Source organism: Dermacentor variabilis, chromosome 9 (genome assembly GCF_050947875.1).
Source record: "Dermacentor variabilis isolate Ectoservices chromosome 9, ASM5094787v1, whole genome shotgun sequence".
Classification (NCBI taxonomy): Eukaryota; Metazoa; Arthropoda; class Arachnida; order Ixodida; family Ixodidae; genus Dermacentor; species Dermacentor variabilis.
Window position 1 is genome coordinate 120,840,629 of NC_134576.1, and position 24,469 is coordinate 120,865,097.

The 24,469-nt window shown below is 43.6% G+C and overlaps 1 protein-coding gene across 1 annotated transcript in view; it reads left to right on the forward strand.

Annotated features, from left to right (window-relative positions):
- Nucleotides 1-24,469, forward strand: part of LOC142558531 (uncharacterized) — a 158,389-nt gene that overhangs the window by 126,184 nt on the left and 7,736 nt on the right. Inside the window, exons 3-7 of the mRNA XM_075670664.1 lie at nt 445-555; nt 2,065-2,271; nt 5,164-5,640; nt 7,159-7,464; nt 8,738-9,076. Of these exons, the coding sequence (XP_075526779.1) occupies nt 445-555; nt 2,065-2,271; nt 5,164-5,640; nt 7,159-7,464; nt 8,738-9,076 (1,440 nt within the window). The remainder of the gene's footprint in view (nt 1-444; nt 556-2,064; nt 2,272-5,163; nt 5,641-7,158; nt 7,465-8,737; nt 9,077-24,469) is intronic.

A 24,469-nucleotide genomic window follows, 5' to 3' on the forward strand; every position in this document is an offset into this window, starting at 1 on the left:
GTATATGGAACTTGCTTGCTACAGGCGTTCTGCTGCGGCTTTCGTTAGGCCACGTATTAACTCATCTTCCGCCTATAGTTGTGATCTCTTATACTTTTCTCCAGCCAAGTCACACGACGAAACCTAAGCCGATGAAAGAAGGCAACCATGATTGCAAGGTAAATTTTGGTTTAGAAACATTCGACAGGTATTTAATAACCTAATTCTTTCTTATTCCGCTGAGAAAAAAATAAATCTGCAGTCGTCTCAGTCAGAAAAGAAAGTACTTAGAACGTGTTTTGTTGCTGTAGCCATCTTCATCATTGTTATCATAGTTGTTTTCTGTCCTGTTTAAGAGAACAACATAAGGAGTCCAGTGGCTAAGCCACAGACATGACTCGACAACATATATATATTGTAGCTGACTAACTTACGGAAATTTGTGTGGTTCGGCATTTTCAACAGCGCAGGCATGCCCGCCTCTCATCAAGGACGCCAGGGGCGCGACGATCAAGGACGTGGCTGGACCGTACGCCGAGGGAGAGGTCGTGCGACTGACCTGCGAAATAGAAACGTGTAGGTACAGCCTGCAGATGCGCACCCTTCCTTAGTAGTACTCGACCACCCATGTTCGAATTATTCGCTGATGGAATGTGCAGTAAGGGTTTGGTTGCCTAGAACCTGGCAAAAAAAAAGAAGGCGTGAATTACATTCGGTTGTAGTTAAACAGAAAGCCTACTGAGCAAACCAAAAAGCCAACAGAGACGCAACAGACTTCCCATGAAGACTTTCGCTAAGACAGAAAGCAGCTCCGTTGTTATGTGACGCCTCCGTACCGCAATTTCCGGCGTATTGATTACCTCTACCATTTTTTTCTCTAGCGTTATTGGCGGGTTAGTGCATAGAGAATGCGTTAGAAAAATAAATTTTATCTAGATTTGTCTCAGCTCCACAAATAAAGTGAGAAAATAAAATAACAATACAAAATTGTAAAAATAACTGAAGTGGCATAATATCGAGTAGCTACCCTGGCCGTTTCACATATACTGGATGTTCCTTATACTTCCAAGCTTTTTGTGAACGAAACCTGCACGTACTATAACGCTAAGTGAAGATTAAAAAAAGAAGGTAAGCTTATATTGAACGCACTTTACAGTGCCGAAAATAAACGGCACATAAGTAGACATTATTGCAGAACTCAACTAATAACTAGGAGTTTTATTAAACATGTATACGCCAACACTGTTACCTGGTGATCTTTTATTTGTAAGCTGCGCTCTCATGAAGTTCCTATACACTGCTGCTCCCTTCCTCTCAACGCTGTAGTGGATTCGGCAGGCCTGTGTTTGTTTGTACCTTAACATGCAATAATGGGCGAGCTATAGTGATAATTACTCGGTAAACTAAAGCGGTGGAGTCCCCAGCAGTCTTGTACAGACGAGGGACTAGCGGGTGGCCTCCAGTCTGATAATAAGTAGCACATTGAGACGACACACATAGTTGGGACAAACGACAGATCTCCGTAAGCATGCAGTAACTCATTAATCTGCGACCTTGAGAACAAGTGCTGGAATCCTTGAAAGCAGGCATGAGGTTTTGGAATCGCAGAACTGTGTGCACGCCAATGAGGACAACACGGGTATGGCAAGCTTCAATCTTGTACTGAGGAACCGACGCTTGATCTTCCCTCGTGCTGTCCTCTTCCCTATATGGTTAACTCGCTGACCCATTTCTGGGGCTTAACATCGCAAGTGGATGCAACGCTCCACGAGAGATGGCGTAGATGGGGGGCTGCGCAGTAGTTTTCACCGCCTGGGCTTTGGTAACGTGCACACTGATTTATGTTCACGTATCTTCTGAAATTTCGCCGCCATCTAAATGCGCCTGCCGTGCCAGCGTGTCGAAGCCACGACTTTGCGCTGACATCGCCTTAGCTACTGAGAGGCCAGTCCAGGCTGCATTTGCATTACACAATCTCGACCTTGCAAAGGCCGTTTTCTTCCCGTCTTCATATGATGAGCGTTGCTTTCGTCCAACGTACACAGCGAAGTGCTATCACGACGTCACGTGATTTTCGTTTTTCAGGCGACCACGACGTCACGCTCACGTGGTACCAGAACGGCACGCAGCTGAGGACGGCCCGCGGAACAGTGGCGACACCAGACGGTGGCTGGAAGAACCTAGTCACCGTGGGTCCCCTGAGTCGCCGCGATCTGCACTCGAACATCACCTGCCTCGCTGCCAGCAACGTCTCGCTACCCGGATCGGCCACGGTGCTTCTCGATCTATACAGTGAGTAACGCGATATGAGTCAACCTCATCAATCAGCCTGACTCCTGAGCGCTGTGTGTGTCACTACGTTCTATTCTTCTGTCTCCGCTTATTAGGCGCGTCATACCTGTCATTATGTTTAGCGAGCTCACCCACCTATTTGTTAATAAGGAGGATGGACTGGGAAAGTTGGTACTGTTTCACGTCGACAATTGAACCCTAAAACCAGACAAAGAAGGAAGGGACAGAACACACCACGAGCACTTACTATCACCGAATGTTTATTTCGGAAAGATGGAGACAGAGCGAAAGAAGTGCGCATGCTTCTACATGAGCAGAAAAAAATATAGCGCATAAAATTACACAACATAAGCACCAAGAAAAGGTATGTCCTTCAAACAGGCCTCTATCACAAGCTTAAACGTGGCATTAGGGTGTGGCTTGGCATATGATACAAGATGTGAGACATATAAACAAAATACAAATGTTGAGATTTGTCACCCAGCCCTCTCTACAGCGCGGCATGAGAAATAGCTTCCTTTTTATATTTTGAAAAGGGATGACCGCCAGGGAGAGCGAGTGAGAGATAAAAATAAATGACAAGTAGTTTTACCAGGAGAGTATCTACGGCTGGCTATACCCTATAGTTGGGGGCAATGAAACGGGATGAAAAACGATGAAAGAGAATGAAGAGAGAAGGGAAAATTTGAGAAAATCTCTGCCAGATTCTGTAACACATAAAGCGCCACACAGTCACCTACAATCTCGCAAAGAGATCTACAACCGCACACAGTGCTTTCTGTCACAGAGCTACAGTCTGTCGCACAATCTAATCTTTTTTTTTTTTGTTTACCAAGCAACGCCGCTAACATAATCAAGGGGTGGTCCCTCTATGCGTCAGGGTCCAGAAATGTTTGTTTTCGAGATTACGCTAATGAAATTATCAAACAGAAAAAACGCCCGTTCAGACAACCTTGCCTCTACATTCTGATGGTTTTAAAGGACCTGCTATAATATATATATATATATATATATATATATATATATATATATATATATATATATATATATATATATATATATATATATTTAAATGATGAGCGTAGAACTCCCAGTTTGTGCTTCTCACGGACATTCGCGGCAGTGCTCAGGCGCGTATTACACAGTCCAGGGACTTTGGCAATTGTCCGAAAAAAAAAACGTGTTAAGGGCTGCCGTAAGGTGTCCGCGCTGAAAGACCCCGCCCCTTAAATCCCTGCGCGTTACACACTTCGACCCGTCGAGCCAACTCGGAAATGGCCTATGGCCACCTCGCAAAAGACCGTCCTAAAGTGGGAGGAGTGCTCGCAACGTCACACTTTCCTTAGAACATCGCGTGTTCGGGTCGCGTCAGCGCTTCACCAGTTGTGGGAGGACGTTGTCGCGAAGCGGCGCCCAATGGACCGGCAGCAACAAGCCCCGAAAGTGCATCGGTGCTGCTGCGGTTCCCGAATTTTCCAGCGGTCGCCACCCTACCTCGCAGCGTGAATGGCCTTCAGAAGCACAGACTCGCCTTTCTTGCGAATTGGCGTCGAGGACCGCGATTCACACCATGCCCTGCTTCAACCCAGGGAAACGGGCCCAGTACCTTACGCATGTATCCATCAACGAAACGCGAATATATATTAAAGGAAAAGACACTTGAACACGCACCTGGGAGTAGTTTAGCTGCCCCATTATACGTCCGGCGCCCGTCCTTGGATATTCAGAGGCGTGCCCTGCTCCGCAAAGCTTATTCTTCGTGGTTTCTTCGTGCGCGATGCGTGAAACGTCGAGAACGCCCGTCCGTGGGGATACGGTGTGGCTGATGGCGTCGGGAAGCGTAAATATTCGACGAAGGTGCTAAGCGTACGTGAGGGAGCTGTTCTGGCACCAGCGGGGCGGTCCGAAAAAGAGCGGCACAGACATCCCGAGAACATTAATAATTGTTGTTCGCGTCGGTAACGCTTCACCTTGCATGCGTGCGGACATAAGCGATTCCCAAGCGATCCGAGCCACGGTAATGCTCAGTTCTCGCCCGTGCATTTCTTTAGGCGAGTAGTTGTTGACGTCCGTGATACCGGCCAGTAGATCCGAACCTAATACAAAGTTTTGCAACCCATTAAGACCCTCAGTATCTTCGTTTGTGCATATATATATAGGAATGGGTCTTTGTGTGCTGCGCACCTTATTTAAACGAAGGGAGCACGGTCCATTGACGTTTGAGCCGGACAACCAGCCCTTACGAAGAGTGCGCCTTGATAAATACTGATCCTTCGGCCGAAACGTCGAATATATATATATATATAAGACTAAGTTAGGTATACAGAAGTTTAGAATCCTCTACTGGGTTGAACAAAGAATTTAATACTATTTGGCTTCTGACTCATACTACGTCTCTGAGTGCGATGAGAACAGTGAAGGCAATCACAAATACATTTTCGTGTACAGTCAATCGCCTATGTAACGAACAGCTCTAGAACGAAATGACCTGTATAACGAAGGTATAATTCGTTCCCGCTTCTATTTTGAGCGGTGCTGTATGTAGCGGTGAACAATTCACCTGCTCCATCCGAACTTTAGGGAGGTTTCATGTACCGTATGGTATATTCTTAGAACGCATAGCTGGAAATGAACGCAATAACACTGAACTACTTTGACGAAAGAAAAAAAATAAGTTATTTAAAACTCATTAGGCTGCCCTATCTATGATATAATCATGGGCACCATATCTTCTCATTACAATCCCGCTGTAACCTGTAGCCAGATATTTAATGGGTGTTTGCTTTGACAGTGGATCACACTGCACTTCGTAGTATAGCTAATGACGCTGATGGCGTGAGCAGCTGGGTGGCAATAACACCAAGTGCAATCCGTTATTTCTTCGCGCCGCAGTGGCACCAACGGCAGTTACCATCTGGAGTTGGCCCGCGCAGCAGACTGACGCCCCTTCAGGGTGGATCGGCCTGCCCGGCACAGTTACACAGCGCGAACCACCGAATAAGACAGCCGCTGTGGATGCTGCCGTCGGCTCCAGCACTGCGGTGTCCGCGGACGCCAAGGTGGCAAAAAGTGACGCGGCGGCGCCTGCATCGCTTGGTTCGCCTTCCGAACGCTTCCCCGTGAAGCCCAGGAGCTTCGAGTGCGAAGCCACTGGTAGCCGACCGGCGGCAAACATCACGTGGTTTATGGACGGCACGGCAGTGGACCCGGCTTTCAGCCGAAGCGTGACCGACGGCAACGTGACCACGAGCATGCTCCTGTTGCCGGCGTTGGCCCGGTACGGCAGGCTGCTAGAGTGTCGCGCCATCAACGGCAACCTGCCCGAGAGCCGAGGCGTGCTCAGCCGCTTCCTCAAAGTGGACATGTCGCGTAAGTGAAAGGGCCTAAGGGAGAGGTGTCTTGGGCCTTTTTTCTTTAATGTACGTAAAAAAAAGTGCTCAAATTAACGCGTTGTTAGAGAGAAGGAGCACTTCCGTGAACGCGTGTATGGCGTTTACTAAGCCCCGAAATGTCGAAGACGTAGGCGGCAGCTGTATGGCGGTGACGATAATGATCATATATATTGACATCCCCTGCGAAAGAGTGCTCTAGCTAATACGTATTATGCATCCATGCACAGAAGTATATCAATTCGTATATCTCTCCATCATCCTTTCTTTCTTCGTTAAAACCTCCATCTCTATATTGTAAGTTTTCTATGTTTGTAGAAATTGCAGTTTTATCAATGTCCTTCCTCATTTTTTTTTGCGCCAATGCTCTAAACGTCTCTTGCTTATATCAGCTCTGAATGGCATCTCTTCGAGAAGGTGGACGTTTCCTAAGGGTCTGATTGGATGAATAGCTTAAGATTCTATTATCATGTGCTTAGTCGTTGCGGGACCAGAAACAGCAACACTAAAAGCAGCATCTTGTGCCACTTTCCTGAACCACTACGCATGAGAAGCTTCTCTTTTTTTTTCTCCTCTCTTTTTGCATAACTGTTATCACAGAAGGGAAAGGAACATTACCGGTCACTGATATTTCCTTTTGGGCCTCGTCGGGTATACTATAAACAGCTGCCTACGTCATCACCATGATTGATTGGCAGGAACGGTGCCTCGTGGCAGGAGCGATTGGCAGGAACGGTGGCAGGAACGGTGCACTTAGATTGAGGTGCACGTTAAGATAGTCCTATGTAGTCGAAAATTTCCGATTGCCGTCTGCCACGTCTGGCGCAATAAACCACATAATATTATAATCTATAAATTCTGGCGGGGGATATTACGTGCAGAGAGAGAGAGAAGAAAGTGGAAAGTTAGGAAGGCTAAGGGAAAACTCGGTTTCCTACATTACACTGGGGCTTGGGGGAAACAGAGCAAAACTACGATAATCGTACAGTACTGAGGAGCACCAGATTAATTGTGCTTGGCGAATTGTAGCCTGCGCGGCTGTGGTGCCCTTAAAATTCCAAATCGTCATCATCAGATAACTTTTGACTATGTGGGGTTCTTTGACTTGCACCGAAAGCTCGGTTCTCGATGGAGAGCGTTCTCTGAACCCGCTCTCCATCGAAATGAGAGCGCCGCGAGCAGGATCGAATCTGCGAGTTCCGTGCTCAGCAGCGCATCACCATATTTCCTAAGCTACGAGGGCGAGCCATAATTACGAATTTATATAATTCCATATTTCTTTCGGACTTACATGGGACATTGAGAAAACCGGACGTCGCCCGCGTCCACATTTACACTTTCTCGTGTTTCCTTTTTGTTCCACCGGCGACTCTTCCGAAGAAATGGTACGTTACCAGGTTGCTGTTATTGCTTCAAAATTCAATGCTATATATCTCAGTCACCCAACGAGATCGCATTAATCAACACACATCAACTGACCAAACGCAATGCCATGCAGACAAGACGGAGGTGAGCATCCGGCTCGGCGCGGGTCTCAACGCCAGCCGCATCGTCGAAGGTGCGGACGTCTACATGGAGTGCTCGGTGCTGGCTGCCTCCAAGGTCACAGAGGTCAGCTGGCGTCGCGACGGAACCGAAATCAATGGTTTCGCCAGTGGCGAAGGCTCGTCCGACGCTCTCGTTACCTCGCGCTACCTGGTCATCCGAGGTGTGACCGTCGACCAGACCGGACGGTACACCTGCACGGCCAGCACTGCTGACGGAGAGAGCGTGGAGAGCGCCCCGCTGGAGGTCCGCGTGAGACGTAAGTGAGCAGAGGTTTTGAGCCGTAGGCCCAAAACTTCGAGGCTAGTATTCTCTCTTGCGTAAAGTAAGGTTTGCTGTTGGCCATGGTCGAGGCATCTGCCTCGTTTATTGTGCCTATCGTGCCCATTGTCTCGAATGATATTAGTTGACCAAATGATTCGTCACCTTTTACCGACATTGCCAAGCACGCTTCATGCACGCAACATAGAAACTGACAAAGTAGGCAACACGAAACGAAAAACGTTCTTGTAACGTCATGTTGATGACACGATCTTGCGGTGTTTTCTGTATCAGGTATATAAGCAATTTGACCCTCCCTCTTCGTTGGCCCGAAGAATTATATCAAAGGCGTAATTTTCCTATGCGAGTGTTAGGTTTCAATTTTTTTCCTCTCTCGTCTTAGCAATTTAATTTTCGTCTACTCAGATCCTGCTCGCCAGATTTGACGGTTTAAACAACTAGTTACGTGCAGAACTGCCTTGTAGGAGGAACTCTAACTTCTTCAAGTGAAGTACTTTCGCTTTTGTTTCGAACCTTCTTGTATTTTTTTGAGTGTCAAATAAAAACACTTGTTCATGCGTGGCACGCACGCTTGCACTGGCCAATGGGAAAAGGCTGCGACCTAAGACAAGTATTGTGATAACGGGTGCCCAGGTCAATTTTCGCAAATGAATTCCTGACTCATAGCAGCCTCGCTGGTCGACCTACGTGCGTACAGTGCGCTGAAGCGATTTAGAAAAGTTGAGTGCAACATCCGCACAAGCGCTTCGCGTGAAGGGGGTGCCTTTATCGAATGTGCAGATTTGTGGTTCCTCCAGGCCAAAGCACGTTGCAGGAACTTTGCGTTCGAACATTTGTTCCATGCGATTCCACAGCTTTGCTTCGGGACTGAGATGTCAAGTCTCGAGATATAACGGAAGCTTATGCTGTAAATAAAAATAATGATAAATGCGTAAGCCAAATGTCCATGACACTACTAGATAGCGAAATAATGCATTTCGAATGCAGGTGCTTATTGTTCGTGATGGGCAGCTGTAAAGGGGCGTGGAGCGTGCCTAAAGAAGATGCCTGTGCATGTATAAAGGTCGTTTCCTCGAAAAAGAAAAAAAAAGAAAGAAAACGAGCGGTTGTCAGCCAATGCATGGTTGTTTTTCGTTTTTGTGTCTTGTAGTTCAGTTTGCGCCGCGACATGAAAAGCGAATGTGTATCATCCAGCCAAGTTCAACGCATTTCTAAGCCTAACATCCTCCATTGGCTGTGTCTCGCTGCAGATGCGCCCCGGTGCGGCGCACGACGCGAAACGCTCCTAGCGGTGCGGCCCAACGAGCCACTGAACGTGACCTGCGACGTGAGCGCGGATCCCAGCGAAGGTCTGCGCTTCTTCTGGATTGCCGAGGACTACACAGGGAAGAGGCGTCACGTGACGCGGAGGGAGGGCGCCACCGCAGCCGAGAGTGCGGACTGGGAAGACCGGCCACCGGAAGTGCAGGACTCGAACCGACTCGAAGTGCTGGTCGATGCGCACCTGTTTCACGCGACGCTCCTCTGCTGGGCGAGGAATAGCGTGGGCACGCAGCGAGAGCCTTGCAGACACCGTTTCCAGTTGAGGCGTAAGATTTTGTTCGATCGAATTGAATCAATCTCTACTCGATATCTTCGATGTTTGTCAATTAGGCATCGCGTGTCGGGCAAGGAAGCGGAGTTTCTCAGATGTTAGTCACTGCATGCCTAAAGATAAGCATTTAACCTGACATACTGGGAAGGATCAGGTGCCAGGCTCAAAGGGGAACACCTCAGCGGCCCGCGAGTGGCAGATGACGTTGTCCTGTTGAGCAACACTGCAACATTGCGGTAACATTGCAGCAGATGACTGAGGACTTTAACCAAGAAATCTAAGAACAGGCATAAAAAATAACATGCAGACGGCTAAGGTAATGGTAATAGTCTGATAACAATAATTCGAAACTCATGGTTATTGTCTGGATTCCAAGAAGCTCTGCTTATTAATTACTTCTTCCCACCTTGCGGGTTCCCGCAGAACTATTACGCCAAACCCTTGCCTTTGCTTCTAGTTGTTGATAGGTACGACTTTGCCCTGCCATCTGCTAGCCACCTGGTTAGCTCAGATGGAAGAGCGGTTGCCACGGAAAGGTGGTGGTCCCGCGTTCGTACGCCAGACCGGAACAAATTTTTCTTTAACTGCGAGGCTTTTCTTTCGAGGAACCCATATGGGTTTCCTCTGTAGCAGTTGGTACGATTGGGTAGATGTCTCATTGCCCCTTTAATAATTCTCTCCACCTGGAGGGTTTCCGCAAAACCTTTACGACAATATACCGGGTGTTTTATTTCAACGTTTGCAGAACTTTTAAAGGTCACCTGTCGCTCTTAGCACAAATCTACTTACTGAACTCGAATACTAGAAGAGATATACATTACATACCCTGGAAATAAATAAGCATTGTTGACTTATTAACAAAGTTTCAATAAATGAATTTTAGCTAAATACCCTACACTGTAAACAAAAAAACACCCAGATGGGCATTTTTTGCTTGTCCTCTAGCGCATGCCCTTTTGTACATCTTTTTGCTCCCATTGAAAGGGCGTACGATAAAACTCCCATTGATGGGCATTATTTGGGCACACAACGGGGGTACCGTAATACGCCCACTTCACCCCCATTTGATTGGGAGGGAGGTACAATGGGAGTTTTGTGAAGGAATTAAAGGCATTTTAGTTTAGGTGCGGCAAGCACGTAGCGAAATGCTTGGTGGCGCGAGTCGCGCGCTTACGCAGCACCAGACGGAACACTGCAGGCCGAAATGTCGAACGCTGGCAATCAAGGCTCAAGGGAACTCGGCCGTCCGTGAGCTACCACCCGAGCAGGCGTCGCACCTGCTCGGAGCGAACGCCGGCGTCCGACACTTTGGCCTGCGGTATTCCGTCTGCTGCTGCATAGGCGCGGCGTACCGCCACGAAGCATTTCGCCGCGGGCTCGCCACACGTGGTCCAATTGACGGCACAGGGCCACCGCTGAATCGACCAAGTCACGCGCACACGTGGTCCAATGGCGAATGAACCAGTCACCGCACGTCTTCATTTCTTTCCTTTCGCTGATCACAGGCCCCCTCCTTGCAAAGCTTTTATACAGTCGTCCTAGCTTATCGGCAGTGCCTCCGAGGCCAGCAAACGCCTTCGAGAGCAGTTGCTACTTACTGAAAGGAAAAATGCACGAGACACACACTGACAGTGAAGAAAATTTATTAGACATCAAATGTAAGAAACATAGTATGTTTACTTCCGGGCCCAAAAGAAAGCACATTTCTGCCCCAGTAAAACAATTTTCTGGATTTTAAAAAAGAACAATGTACATTGTAAGCATGCCAGTTACTAGTATTCTACATGTCCTAACACAATGAAATTAGTAAATGAAAGAAATGCTAAGAAATCTTACCTCGTTTCATACTAAACTGTAACTACAGAGCCATGTGTTTGAATTGTTACTTTGTACTGACACTCCACACTTTTGCACAGACTACATATTGAGCTTGCTTGACTAACAGTAAAACTTCATAATTCAACAACATAATTCTGAACTTAAACTTACAGCGCAAACACCTAAGACAGACCACAAAAGCCAGATACGACACACACTGGCGCTAACTGGCTTCTTTATTTCTTCATCGTCTATGCATATATAAACCCTAGGCCACACAACTGCACAGGCGCCCAGATTACATTACAGAGATCTACCAAATTATCACATATGCAAACGTAGCAAGTCAAATTCAGATGGGTGCAGGGACAAAGATATGTCATTGATGCAATTATCACCTTGACTTTTTATGTGGTAGGCTTCTAAGGCAAGCCGCACATGCTCATTCTTGCTTTTGCCAAGAATCGACGTGCCATCAAGTCGTGTCTCACAACTGTTGCAAGGGTTTATATGCGCAACAAGGTGCACTCCTCCATCTACATTTTTGTTTACTCTTTGCGCATGTTCCCTGCGTGGTCCCTTAAACACATAAGGTCATCTATCAACTCAAGACAGTTGCTTGCAGGCAGAGTGTTCCTTTGGCATTTTCTGCGCCGAACAAGCTTTTAGAGCTATGCTTCCACATCTGCAGAGAGAGCAGAGGAGGATGCCAAATTCGGCATGCTGCTTTATACGTGTCGCGCGCTGTCGGCGTGGTTTATACCATTCCACTCTCATGTGGTAAGACATAGCTTGGCTAGATAGGGCATTGCGTCAATGAACGACTCGAGGAACATGCGCAAAAGTAAACAGAAATGTAGATAGAGGAGCGCACCTTGGTGCGCATATAAACTCTTGCACAATTGGGAGGCACAACTTGATGGGACGTCAATTCTTGGCAAAAGCAAGAATGAGCATGCGTGGCTTGCCTTAGAGGCCTACCACATAAAAAGGCAAGGCGATAACTGCATCAGTGAGATATCTTTGTCCCTGCACCCATCTGAATTTGACTTCCTACGTTTGCGTACGTGATAATTTGGCAGATCTCTGTAATGTAATCTGAGTGCCTGCGCGGTTGTGTGGCCTAGGGTTTATATTGCATCGACAACGAAGAAATAAAGAAGTTAGCGCCAGTGTGTGTCGTATCTTCCTTTTGTGGTCCGTCTTAGGTGTTTGTGTTGTAAGTTTAAGTTGCTTGAATAAGCCATTCCAAATTAACAGTCGCTTGTATAATGAGGCCGATCAGCGGCATTTTGCATGGACTAGCACACAAATATGATATATGTCAAAGTACTAAATTAAGAAATTGGGACTCATCACACAAACAAGCTACATAATTTAGTGTAGTTATTGGGATGTATTTCAGAGCAAGCTATTAAAAATTATCGTATTTTACGAACCAGAACCCACCTTCTGATCATGAGACATGCCGTAGCAAGTAACCCCAGATTAATTTGGACAACCTGAGGTTCTTTAACATGCACCTAAGCCTAAGTACACGGGTGCTTTTGCATTTCGCTCCCACTGAAATGCGGTTTTGTTTGAGACTAGATTTGCGAAACTTCCAAACAGGATCCCCCCTATATTTTTACAGTGGGCGCTCTTTAAATGGAGCCTCAAGGGGCCAGGGAAATTGGTTCCATTTACCAGGTGTTCTATTTCTGAGAGACATTCCAGAGAGCCAACCAACTACCAGGATGGTGTCCTGTTTAAGCGGCAGTTTCGCTTAAGCGATTTTTGTTTATCGAGATTCCACTGTAGACCATAATAGTGGATGAGTTGTGTTCTGCATGGACACTTTGGCATGGCTACAATGTTTAGTTGAATATTGTGCAAGCAGCAACATTTCACTGTACCCAGTGCAATATATAAAGCCAGCAATGTAACATGTTGCAAATGCAGCCACGAACAAGTACCTTCCCTGATCATATCTAATAGCAGCATCTTTAGACGAAATTAGTCATGCTTTCTCACGTTTAAGTGCCTTGCTTTCAGAAATCAAATCCTCCTTATCACATTAGCCTCCAATTGTGTCATCCCCCGAACTGAGGTCATTTGGGATTGCATTTAATTGCACTTCAAATAGTATATTGGTCTTATTTAAAAAGCACATGGCATCACAGTCACCACCTAGACATAAAATTGAGGCTGCAACGCAGTAGCAGACATTCTGAGGTAGAAGTGTAACTATTCTTTAAGTGGGATGCATACTCAAAACACTGCAATGCAATTTCAGACAGGGCTGATAGTATAGCAACCAGGACGGATTTAACGGACATAAAGGAGCAAAATTGTGTGAGCTTCGAATTATTATTCTCCCTGAGGATCCATGCTGTCCAATTATAAAATGGGGATCAAAATAAAGTAATTGGATAGCAAACCTGCATTTCATTAACTAAATAAATTACTGTTCATGCTACTTTCCAAGGTGCACACTACCTTCTCTTTGAATGTGAATTTGTTACCTTGCCATGGGTTGCCAAATGTATAGGTGTATTGTTGGTCGAGGGTGGTGGAACGGATATAGGTCTCAGGCTAGAGGAAATACTTCGACAAGGAGACTTGCCAGGTTGAACAACGAATGTCTCGGGCTGGAGCCATTTGGTTCCCTTGCAAAGATGTTGGCTCCAGCGTGAGACTTCCTTTGTTGGACAACTGTTGATGACTAATGTCGCCATTGTTTTCATTTACCCTCGCCTTATTCAATCTATTGCTCCACGCAGGTGTTGCACTTTCTTTCAAAAATAAAGATATTAATGAGCTCAAAGGCTTTGTGCATGGCTGCGTCCCCAAGTGCAAAAATTTCTTTTCAATGAATGAGAGTTGGTACCTTTTTTGGGGAATTCAATAGGAAGAACCAAAAATTAAGCTAACAGACTGGCTATGACGACAAGTAAACATGAATTGATGTGGAGTGCCACTTCATTTCACACCAGGCTTGGGGCCAGCCGGACTTCTTCCTAAAATTGAGAAAATTTTTCTCATGAAATACATATTAGGAGTATTCTCTTCATAATCTGAAAATTAAAAAATGGTTATCTGGTTATTCATATTTAGTTGCGAACAGTGCGAAGGACACTGGCAAAGTAAGGGCTTATACAGTAATGACACATAGTACTGGCAGACAACAGATTTAATTTTAGAACAGACAAACAGTTACGTGCCTTAAAATGCTTCCTAAAAGCCATAAAAAAACCAACGCAGGAAGCAGTTGTATGTATGTAATAATGTATGTGCATGAAAAATACATCTGATCATTGCTTTGCAGATTTACTTGTCAGTTAGCAAAACGTGTTGCACTGAAACATTTCTCTTACAATTTGTCAATTCTGTGGGCTTTGATTATTGCTCGGGTCAGTTTATTGCTGTTGTTACTGCTATTAGGGTACGGTGAAGTGTAATGAAGATGGGCTAGTGTTACTGACAACTATGAAAATTGGCAAATTTCGCTGCACCAGGATAATGCACGCATTGTCCTGCTGCAGTGAAACTTTCCAGTAAACTTTCAGTTGTCTGTAGCACTTTCCTGCCTGTCTCGCCTCACACTGTTCCATCTATTGCTTCACCATACTGTAATATGCACCCCCAACTGACACAAAATTCTGCCCTTCTGAAGTACTTACTGCTACTTCGAACTCGTCACATTGAGGCCGCCAGCCGTACTGAGCCCAATGTAGTATAAATGCATGGACTGGCAGCTCCTGCCATGGATTTATTCTGGTGTAATGACACCACAGAAGCAAACGAAGACAAAGACATGCAGGGCACAAGCGCCTATCCTCAACTCTGGCTTTAATAACAAAACAGACATCACATACAACACGTAGTGACATGAAGTGACGTCATTATTTCAAAAACAAATTCTTCGTGCAATGTAACTGAGAATGACTGATGCATTTGTCCTATTTGTGCTAATCTTCCAAAGCTTAATTATCTTATGTACGTCTGCTCATAATTTCTGGCTACGAGTTTTGAAGAACACAGGAACGAACCAATCTATTTTGCAGTGCATCACAATGTGCGGATGAGAGTTGTTGCACACAAACTTTATTAGCCTCAATCTCAAATTATTACAATGTGTGTCTATGCAATGCAAGCATGACTGGATGGGAATGGCAGACTGTACATAACCTCCGTTGCACAGTGCACCGCCTGCAAATTGTGCTGCATGCAACAAACAAATTGATTTGTTTTCCTGGCTTCAGTCTTTTTTTCTCATCAGAGCAAATCTCTCCACGTCTCATACAGAAAAAAAAATTTGTACGTAGGAACCAGCTACACAATTACCCATGAAAATTACAAATGCATACGAAACAACTGCAACCACTTTTTTACTTCATCATCTCATTCATTATATTCCATATTCATGCCTAATTTAGTTGCACAAATCATTGTTTTCTCAGGCCCTTGCTAGGAGAGTTTTGTGCTGTAACAAAAGGCAGAAGCCAAAAAAAGGAAAAGGTTGGCTGTGGCTTGAAGCACAATATGCATCTAGTGAGCTAGGCCGCAAGCGTTGTGTAGTCTGCTGCCATCATAAAGCCGTGCCTACATCGGACAGATGGGATGCTCTATTAATGCGAAATGAGGGAGATTGAGGGAGTATGAGTCATCTGTGTGAAACAACCCTCCCTCACACGATGTTAGATACTGCAAAGAATGGGACTGCAGTCCTGTGTTCCACAAAACTTGCGTTGTAGCCAGGTATTACGACCTGACAACATGAAAGGTAATTGTGGCTTGCAACATTTAAAAAGAAGGACAAATGTATCACTGATCCATTAGTTGCACTGCATAAAGAATTTCTTTTAACAGGTATTATCACATCATGTCTCCACCTTTTATTAAATATTGCCTGCTTCCTTATTTTAAAGCTTGAAGTGAGATCCGATGCTTGTGTCATTTGCGTACATATCTTTCTTCGTTTACTTTTTGTGGTGTCATTACACCAGAATTTGCACAACCAATGGCCACACACTGCTTTTGTCACGTTATAGTGGTGCTTGCAAAGCCTCGCAAACAGCAGCCTATTTGGTCCAAACATGCTTTTGTACATATGCTTTTCCAAAAAGAAAGCTGCCAAGAAGGTAACAAGAATCAAGAGCATTAAGTTAGATCCACTGCAATGCTTTGCTTTTTTGCCTTTATTCCTTACACCTAAGTGGATAAGCCAGAGTGAATGTTACAGAAATGCCCCAAATAAGTTGTTGAAATTATGCGAAAATATTAACGCAACTAAGCGTAGATTTATGTGCAATAATAGACACCAGTCTCAGTTTCTTTCCTTCTGACACAAACATAGTATATCTTATTCCTTTGGCATGAAGAAAAGCATATGTAGAGCAGACACGTCTATATTTGAATGAGCCTTCACGATTAAGCACCACTATAATGTGACCATTAGGGTACATACACTGTAAAGAGTGCAGATGACGGCCCGAATTTCACAAGTGCAACATGTTAGCGAAAGCAGTAACCATTAACCCAGAAACTAACCAAATCCCACAAAATAACAACAGCAAAAAAAGGACGAATGCGTCAGTACAGCACCTGTTTTTTGAAGTTACAGGAAAGTGGCATGCTTGTTAACAAACCTACAACCATGGCACATTTGCATTGACCACCCCCTGCCTCTTTATGTGCTTTCGTGCCTTTGACAAGGCGTTACTGGATATTTATTTGCTTGTCTGTTGCAAAAACATATCAATTATCAGTCAGTGCACAGTGCACCATGCCATTTATCTATGTTGACTCACTTTGTGTCCTTAGCACTGCTCTTACCTGTTCAGAACTAAGAATCGCAAAATGACTTGTTCTGCAGTTGAAATAGGGTAACTATAAGTAAAACGAATGACATGTTCTGATGAACTTTGTTTTCATAATCTAATTGTTTATTTGGGCACATAACCAGTCAGATCATTCATACTAAAACAAGAAAACAAATTCAATACACTGGTTTATACTGGTTGGTGCTCTATTGACTTTAGTACACACATTGAACAAACGACAGGCAGTGAGAAATGCCAGCCACCACTTACTTCCAGACGGCATTATTGGTCACATGTGCACATGATATAGCTACAAAAACCCAAACAAAAGTAAACAAAGAAAAAAGTACATTTTAACAGAAAAAGAACAAGACAAAACAAAGAAAACTTCTTTTGGAAGCTAAGTCACAATCAAGGTGCAAATGACAGCTATAGTTTGCCAAGCACACATTTCGTTATTTTGCTCAGTCTCTCGATATCACAATTTCTTGTTTGACAGCAACACCAACGGGACATCTACGCATATCTTTATTGCACATGCCATTTTTGCTCGCTCCAAAATCCTTTTGTGGTTATTCATTTAGTACCTGCTTCGCCTGTCCTGGCATTGCAGGGGGGTATACATTCTGTGCAATGTAACTTACATTCAAATCAAGCAGACAAAGCAGGGAGGGAATTATCTTTGAGAACTATGCAAACATTTGCAGGCGGAAAAACCTTGCAGTCACTTTGGTCTAAGGAAAAAACAAATGTGAGGCATCACCTATAAGTAAAAGGAAATTAATAAACCTGTTTAGTCTAATCTCTCTCTTGTGAGGTATGATGATAGCATGATATGAATTTCTCTATCTCTACATGTTTGGAACAGTATATGCTGTGAAATAACTTTAGCTGAAGAGATTTCCTAGTCTTTTAAATCCTGCCACTGCAGCTTACTCTTACTATCAGTAATACAAAGCCTTTTAGTATGACTTCCTATTACCAATCTAACTGCCATATTTTGAACATTTTCAAGCATACCAGCTAACTCAATATTATGGGGATCATAGCAAACACATACTTATTTGATTAGTGAATGCACATAAGCAAAATACAGTTGTCCTTTGAGGTTTTCGGGTCGCCGACAAAATATGTATGGGTGGACACATGACAGCTACTACACCGATAAGCATTGTGGCCAACCAAAATTAAGTTTATTCCTACACGGGCGGGCACGGCGGAGTGTGAGCAGACGATGGTCGGCTTTTTCTGGAGGCATGTACAAAGGAACCCCAACATAACGAATCCACTAAAATCAGCAATTTGGTTTGTTGTACTGTGATTCCACCTTTTTGTCAAATAAGTACATTTGCAAATGGATTGTTTTCCCACGAAAAGGGCCGCAGTCAGAAAAATCAAATCTGAATGAGAAAAAAAAATTTTGAATTTGAGAGTCTGCGACCAAAGATATGGTTTCACGGTGTGTCAACGATACCTTCGCATAGGTAGTATGAAGCAAACCTAGCCTTGCTTTTGCATCCACTCTGTCCTCTTTGATACTGCCACGCGCAGTGGGACGACACCATCATGAAAAGTGCTGGCAGTGGAGGCGAACGCTTTGTCTGTCTCACTTCAATGCATCTCCGAAACTACAGATTATGCAACCCCCAGTACTAAACACGTGGGAAGACTGTGCAAATAATACCACGCCATATCAACACGTCCACCCTTTCCACACGCAGCAGTTCACCTATAGAACAGGGTGCGCAGGCTGCAGATGTGCTCAGCTGTACTCACAGCCATGTGCAGCGACGGCTGCGCTAGAAAAGAAGAAACGCACGGACTAGGCTCCTCTGAGGGCCCCCTTAAAAGCTGTTCGTCATTTTTGTTTCTGTAATAGGCTAGTGCAAAAAGTGAATTTGCTTCATTCCTATTAAGAAATTTTGTACACATGGTAGAAAAATTATGAAAGTAGAACATTTTATTACTTTTCACCCCTCTCAGATGGAATATCGTACAAATGCATAAGCAGCCATTTTTGCCTTGTTTCATCTAAGATGTTTTTTGATGCTGAAAGAAAGGCATTTGTTTAAAAAATAAGCTTGGTTGCAATATGTAAAGAAATTCTGTAATGTCACAAGGGTTGCTGAAATGAAAATATATTTGTGATTTCCTTGCAACTGAAACACTCAAAAGGAGAACGACCTTTTAAACAGACCAAAAAAGAAGCCACTGCACATGCACCCATACTAAGCCAGGGACTGTATCAAGCTGATATGAGAAGACTTTCAAGAAAGAATCTTTCCCGGTTTGGTAAAATTTTTTAAACACTGGTTAACACCTGGCCCACGCCTTAAATCTAGAAGGAATAAAGTTCTTAAGTTACTCTGTGTTCTTTCTTGAATCCAACAAATGTGCCTAGAAAAATGGGCCAAGTCTACACGTGTGGCAAGGTGTGAACAAGAAACTCGCTTTAGCTGGCTGCAGTGCTCCCTGCGATGAATATTCAGGCAGAAAATTGTTACCCCAAATATGACTGTGCCCCCAAGAAAACCAAATCTGGTAGACTACATCAATGCATATGGAAAAATCTTTAGTCCATGCTTGCTGGCACCCTGTGTCTGTATTGGCCTCTAGGAGAATTGTGGCCCCCACGTGCTGGAATCTTTCTGTGGCATAGAAAACAACATTGTGGTACCAGCTGTGAAGTGTTAATCAGTTTAATCAGCAGTTTAATCACAGTTAATTCCAAGTGTTTGCATGTTTTAAGCATTGCTTGTGGGCATCTTGGCTACAAAACAAACCTAGACCTTACATCCCAGTCTGGTGTGTAGCGTAACAAAGGCTTTTATTGGAGCAACTTGATGCTTTTGTATTGGTTATTCAGTTGGCATGATCTTTCACAAAAGAGTTATAGGCAATTTTGCTGCAATAACAGTACTGTTTTCATAGAATTCGTCATGGGGAGTGCGGCTTGCCCTTTTTGCCAGAGTTTTTGCTGAACGACGATTTATTATCGGTCTGTTATATGTGGAACTTGAACAGGTTATATTTTTGTCTCCTCAATCCACACTTCTGCTGCACTTCTGCCAGCATCTCTACACAGGGTGTTTTGACTGATGCCATACCAAGTGAGCACGCTACAAGCCTCGTGTGCATCGTTTTCATGACTCTTTCGATGACCAAATTTCATTTTCAGTGACTTTATCAACTAAGTATCCAGCAGAAGCTTGAACATGGGTAGTCATGAGAATTCGCACCAGGCTTGGTTGAATATGTCCAGCACTGCAGCACTGAGTAGTGAACCATGCTGTAAGAGTTGGCAACTAAATTGCCACCTTGTGATTGCAACTTTTCAACCTTACAATCAAGGCTTCAATTACCCAGCCAGCGAGCTGCAGCAAAGGTGTGAACTATAATTATCTGATGTCACATTCTATGTCACAGCGATAGCAGCTGATCCCTGCAGTGGTGGCCCTCAAGGCCAACAGGCATCCCTTTCTGTGCACATGCTTGTGTAGGACTAAGCAGATGGTGCCAGTTTGTTCAGCATTAACACTATGTTGACGCTGTATCGGGAACACATTTTCTTACTCAGTGCGATAGCCTTTGAACCTAGATAATTGCCACCAAGAGTCCTTATTCCGCCAACCTTTCCTTTGCCATGTCATTTGCTTCTGCCTTGATGTCATGGAGCAACTTCAGCTATATGAAGCAACGATGGTGTTTGAGTATATTGAGTATCCACACAGCCTTGCAGTTTTCCAACCTGAACATTGCTTCATTAAAAGCTGACATGATTTGGTCTCAGCAGACAGATCAGAGTTAAAAATGAACTCTCATAAACTTCTTTCAAAGTCATTCTAACCTTGTCAATATTCCCGTGCCTTTTGATGTGTTATTCAACATTGTCCAAAGCAAGTTGGCTCTTAAAAATCAAGATAACTTTGCGAGGCCAGCTACTAGGCTACCACTGTCTCTTCAGCCAGCCTGAAGTGTCTCGCAGCCATCAAAGCAGGAGTGCAAAAAAACAACAAAGAAAAGCGTGGCAGACAAAATGTTCATGGAAATCCATGTTTATGGACTGTTACACTGACTGAAAAAGATGGTGGCTACCCAATACAGTCTTGAAGTACGTAGTTGTTTCAGTCACGAACAAACAGCCAGTTGCCCAGTCCTGCACAAGCACAGTGTACAGATGCTTATGGATTAAAATTTGTTGTGTGTGCATGTGGTTCAGTGTACCACATATCATTTTCCTGAGGCTGCAGTACACTGGGAAGACTGGTTGCTACTTCAATAGTAGGCCCTTAGAGTATTGCAGCCCTTTGTTTACATTTTGCTGCAGATTGTATCAAATGTGAATACAAACTGTTTTGCAGGACATGTCAGTTCAGTTCAAGCAATTAGACAGAGTAACCCAATAAATAGTTTAAGCCTCCAAAACGTCTTAATGCAGTCCCTAGTTTAGTACAGGTTTTCGCCTGATGTTTTGCCTTCTTCCATGGTATAATGCTGTTGCTTGCTAGGAACTGGTGGTTTGACGAGCACACTCTCTTGTGTTGCTATAATGACAACTTGTAACAAAGATTTTCCTTCCTAACAAACGTTTGGATATAGTGCCTGTGAGCTCATCTTTTAAGCTGTTTTTCATTCGATCTGTGCATTTACATCGAACGTAAACTACAAAATATCACTACTGAGAATAAAATAAAAACACACCTGTGTAACGATTCTGCTAAGATCGTTGGAGTGGTCAGCCACAGGATGCAACGCAGGTGGAAAGGCATCCTGAGTTAAAGCAAAATAACAATCATTGTAAGATGCAGGTAAAAAATTTTATTCTGTGAGGCTTTTGGCATGTATACTAATTACCACATTTGTATGTAAAATAGTTTTCCATAATAGCTGAGCAAGGTTAACATCTTGCCCTGTGACTGTCAGCCAGTGCTACTCATGGCAATGGTGGCAAGTATGGCACGTCCTTTCAAATGGAACTTTTGTGGGTTACATGAATTCAAAAGAACTTAGGTTCACATAATACATGACATCTGTGGTTAGAAGCATGTGTTGCATGCAGCACCAATGCATGAGTGGCACTGCCTAACACTTCCAGGGCCAGACTTAGTGCATAAACAATGCAAATGTGCAACAAAGTGAACAGGTGGATAGCTGCTGCTATAACTCAAAGATTGCATGCATCATGCAGATGTGAATGCAGCTCCCATAAGGAGCGGGTTGCCCTTTGGTGCACTTCACTTCTCTCCCTCTTTTGTCTTCATCGCATGCTGGTGCCATATGGTAATAATGAACAAAAATTAAGCACCTCAGTTCCCATTCTTGTTTTACTACATGCTGTAAAGTCGTCTAAATGCGCTTAAGACTTAAGGGTGTACTTCAGCCATTTTGTCTTAAAAATATTTTTTGCTTAGCTTCACTACACCTTAATGTAGCGCAAATTCTAGACAATGCTTACAAAAAAACCTACTCCACACAATAACACCTTCAATTAAGATTACACAGTCTATGGCTTCGAGATGTGTACATACATACTTGATACATGGTTACAATGAAAATATAAGTGACTGTTCTAATACACACACTTAGCATACTGCATAACAGCCACCTGGTTCCAAAATGGTTTTTTGTTATCACACATAGGACGGCCACAACTATAAATTTAATTCTGGCAGTGACTTAAGTCACGGCCAAAACTTTCACAGTGCAATGAATAAAAATTTTCGAATTTAGAGCAGTTAGACATAAACAGGGCAAATAGTTTTAAAGTGTTAAATAATGAACTGTTATGGAATCTGGCACTAGAAAGCCATGCGCCTAAAACATAGGTACTGTTTATCATATAAGCACATTATATTTTTGCATACTTTCCTAGGGATCACATCAAACAGTTTGCTTACGTGTAAATTTTGCTAGTATTAGCCCTTATCTTTTCACATTTGGCTTACTGCAGCTTTATGCGCATGCAAATGGGCCACTACTACCTTCAGCTGAAGGCCAAACACTATGCCGTCCAACAAACATGCATTTTACAACACCGACAGTACACTTAGAGAATGAGCAACTCTTATAAACAGTGCAGTTCTTTGGACACACATTGATATATGTCTGTAAAACAATGATTTTTGCTAAAATGATAACTTAATCTAATTGGTACTGAGCATAATGCATCATGCAAGAAACTTGCATTTACCGGACACCACTATAGATGCTGCGACCTCTGCGGCTTCTCCACAATCTGGCATAATGTACTCAAGTTGCCTGTAAACCCTGGAAGGTGTCTAAGATACTTTAAGAAGCTCAGCAAACATGAGAAGGACCTAAAATGAAGGTCAGAGAAGCAAAGCAAATTTTTAACCATTCCTCTCTATGTTGCTATGAATGTGAAGGTGCTAGCAAATGATGTATTTGAACTGTATCTTTAGTCGTGCAATAGTAGAGAGCATATTTTTGCAATAATTATGTCATAGAGAAGAATGACAGAAACCAATCTAATTATTATTTTTCTAAACTTGCACAAAGTTTTCGTCATTATGCTGATGCACACACCTGCATACCTCTACTGTGAAGTCTTGTTTCAGTTTCTTATTTTATTGTTACATAGTAATTTACATCATACACTTGTCCTGAAATACATCACTTTGGGCTCCTTCAGTATTTTTTTTCTTACTCGAACACACATGCCTATACAGGGCAAGCACTCAAATATATGCAAAACTGCCACAGGACTGGCCACTTGAGGTCGACATGATTGTACAGCGCAAAAGACGAGGACTGAAGGAAGAACACAATACAGGCGCTGTCACACACACTCAAGGCACTTTGCGAGATTCTCAGGCTTCTTTCATGCTCCTAAAACATTTTGTAGCACATATTGAGCCACAGAAAGCTGTACTGGGAAATTTTCACGTTGCTCTACAATTTTATAATTGAAACTCTTTATCTAATTATAATATTTGATAAGTTTATTAATTGATCAAGGCTAATTAGGTAATTAGGCAAAATGCAGCAAATCCAAGTATTTCCAAGAGACAGGAAACAACATTACCTAGGTTCTCTGCAGCTAGGTGGCATTTGCATATTTTTTTTAAGTTTGCTAAAGTTACATGGCATAACCTGCATACGTCCCATGGAACAGGTGTCACACCAATCACTCTAAGTGATGCCACTAAACTAGCCATTGCACTTAAAACATACAGGGTAAAAAATGTAAACTCTAGGTAAGAGCATACCAAGGCCTCTATTGCTGAAAAGGGAAACTGATGAGAGGCGTCTGATCTCCGGCTATGAAGCTGCTTCATCCTCACAGCTGGCAATGAAACGGCCGCAGCCGCAGTCCTGAAATAAAAGAGAAATATTTGACACTACAATGATAACACAGAACACAAAAAATCTGGTGGCAAGTTTATCTTGGAGAACAACTGCTGCTACATTAGGTTTTGTATATTGGTCAGCTTATTGTTAAACTAAGCTTGCCAAAATTTTATATCTTAATGGCTTTGCTCTTTACAAACTAAAAGCTTTGCCCAAATCATGCACTTATTCACTACTTAAGCTATGAGATGTTTACTGATCCCTTACAATGAATGGCTTCTAAGACAAATTACTTCACACAAAAGGATGCATAACTTATGAGTGTTACTGACATTAAACACCAAGGTAGTACCTCTTTATAATAGATAATGGTGGACTTCAAGCACATTTTTCTCACAGATACAGGTTGATCGGTCTGCCTTAATTTTTCACCAGCAGCAGAAATTTTGTTAATA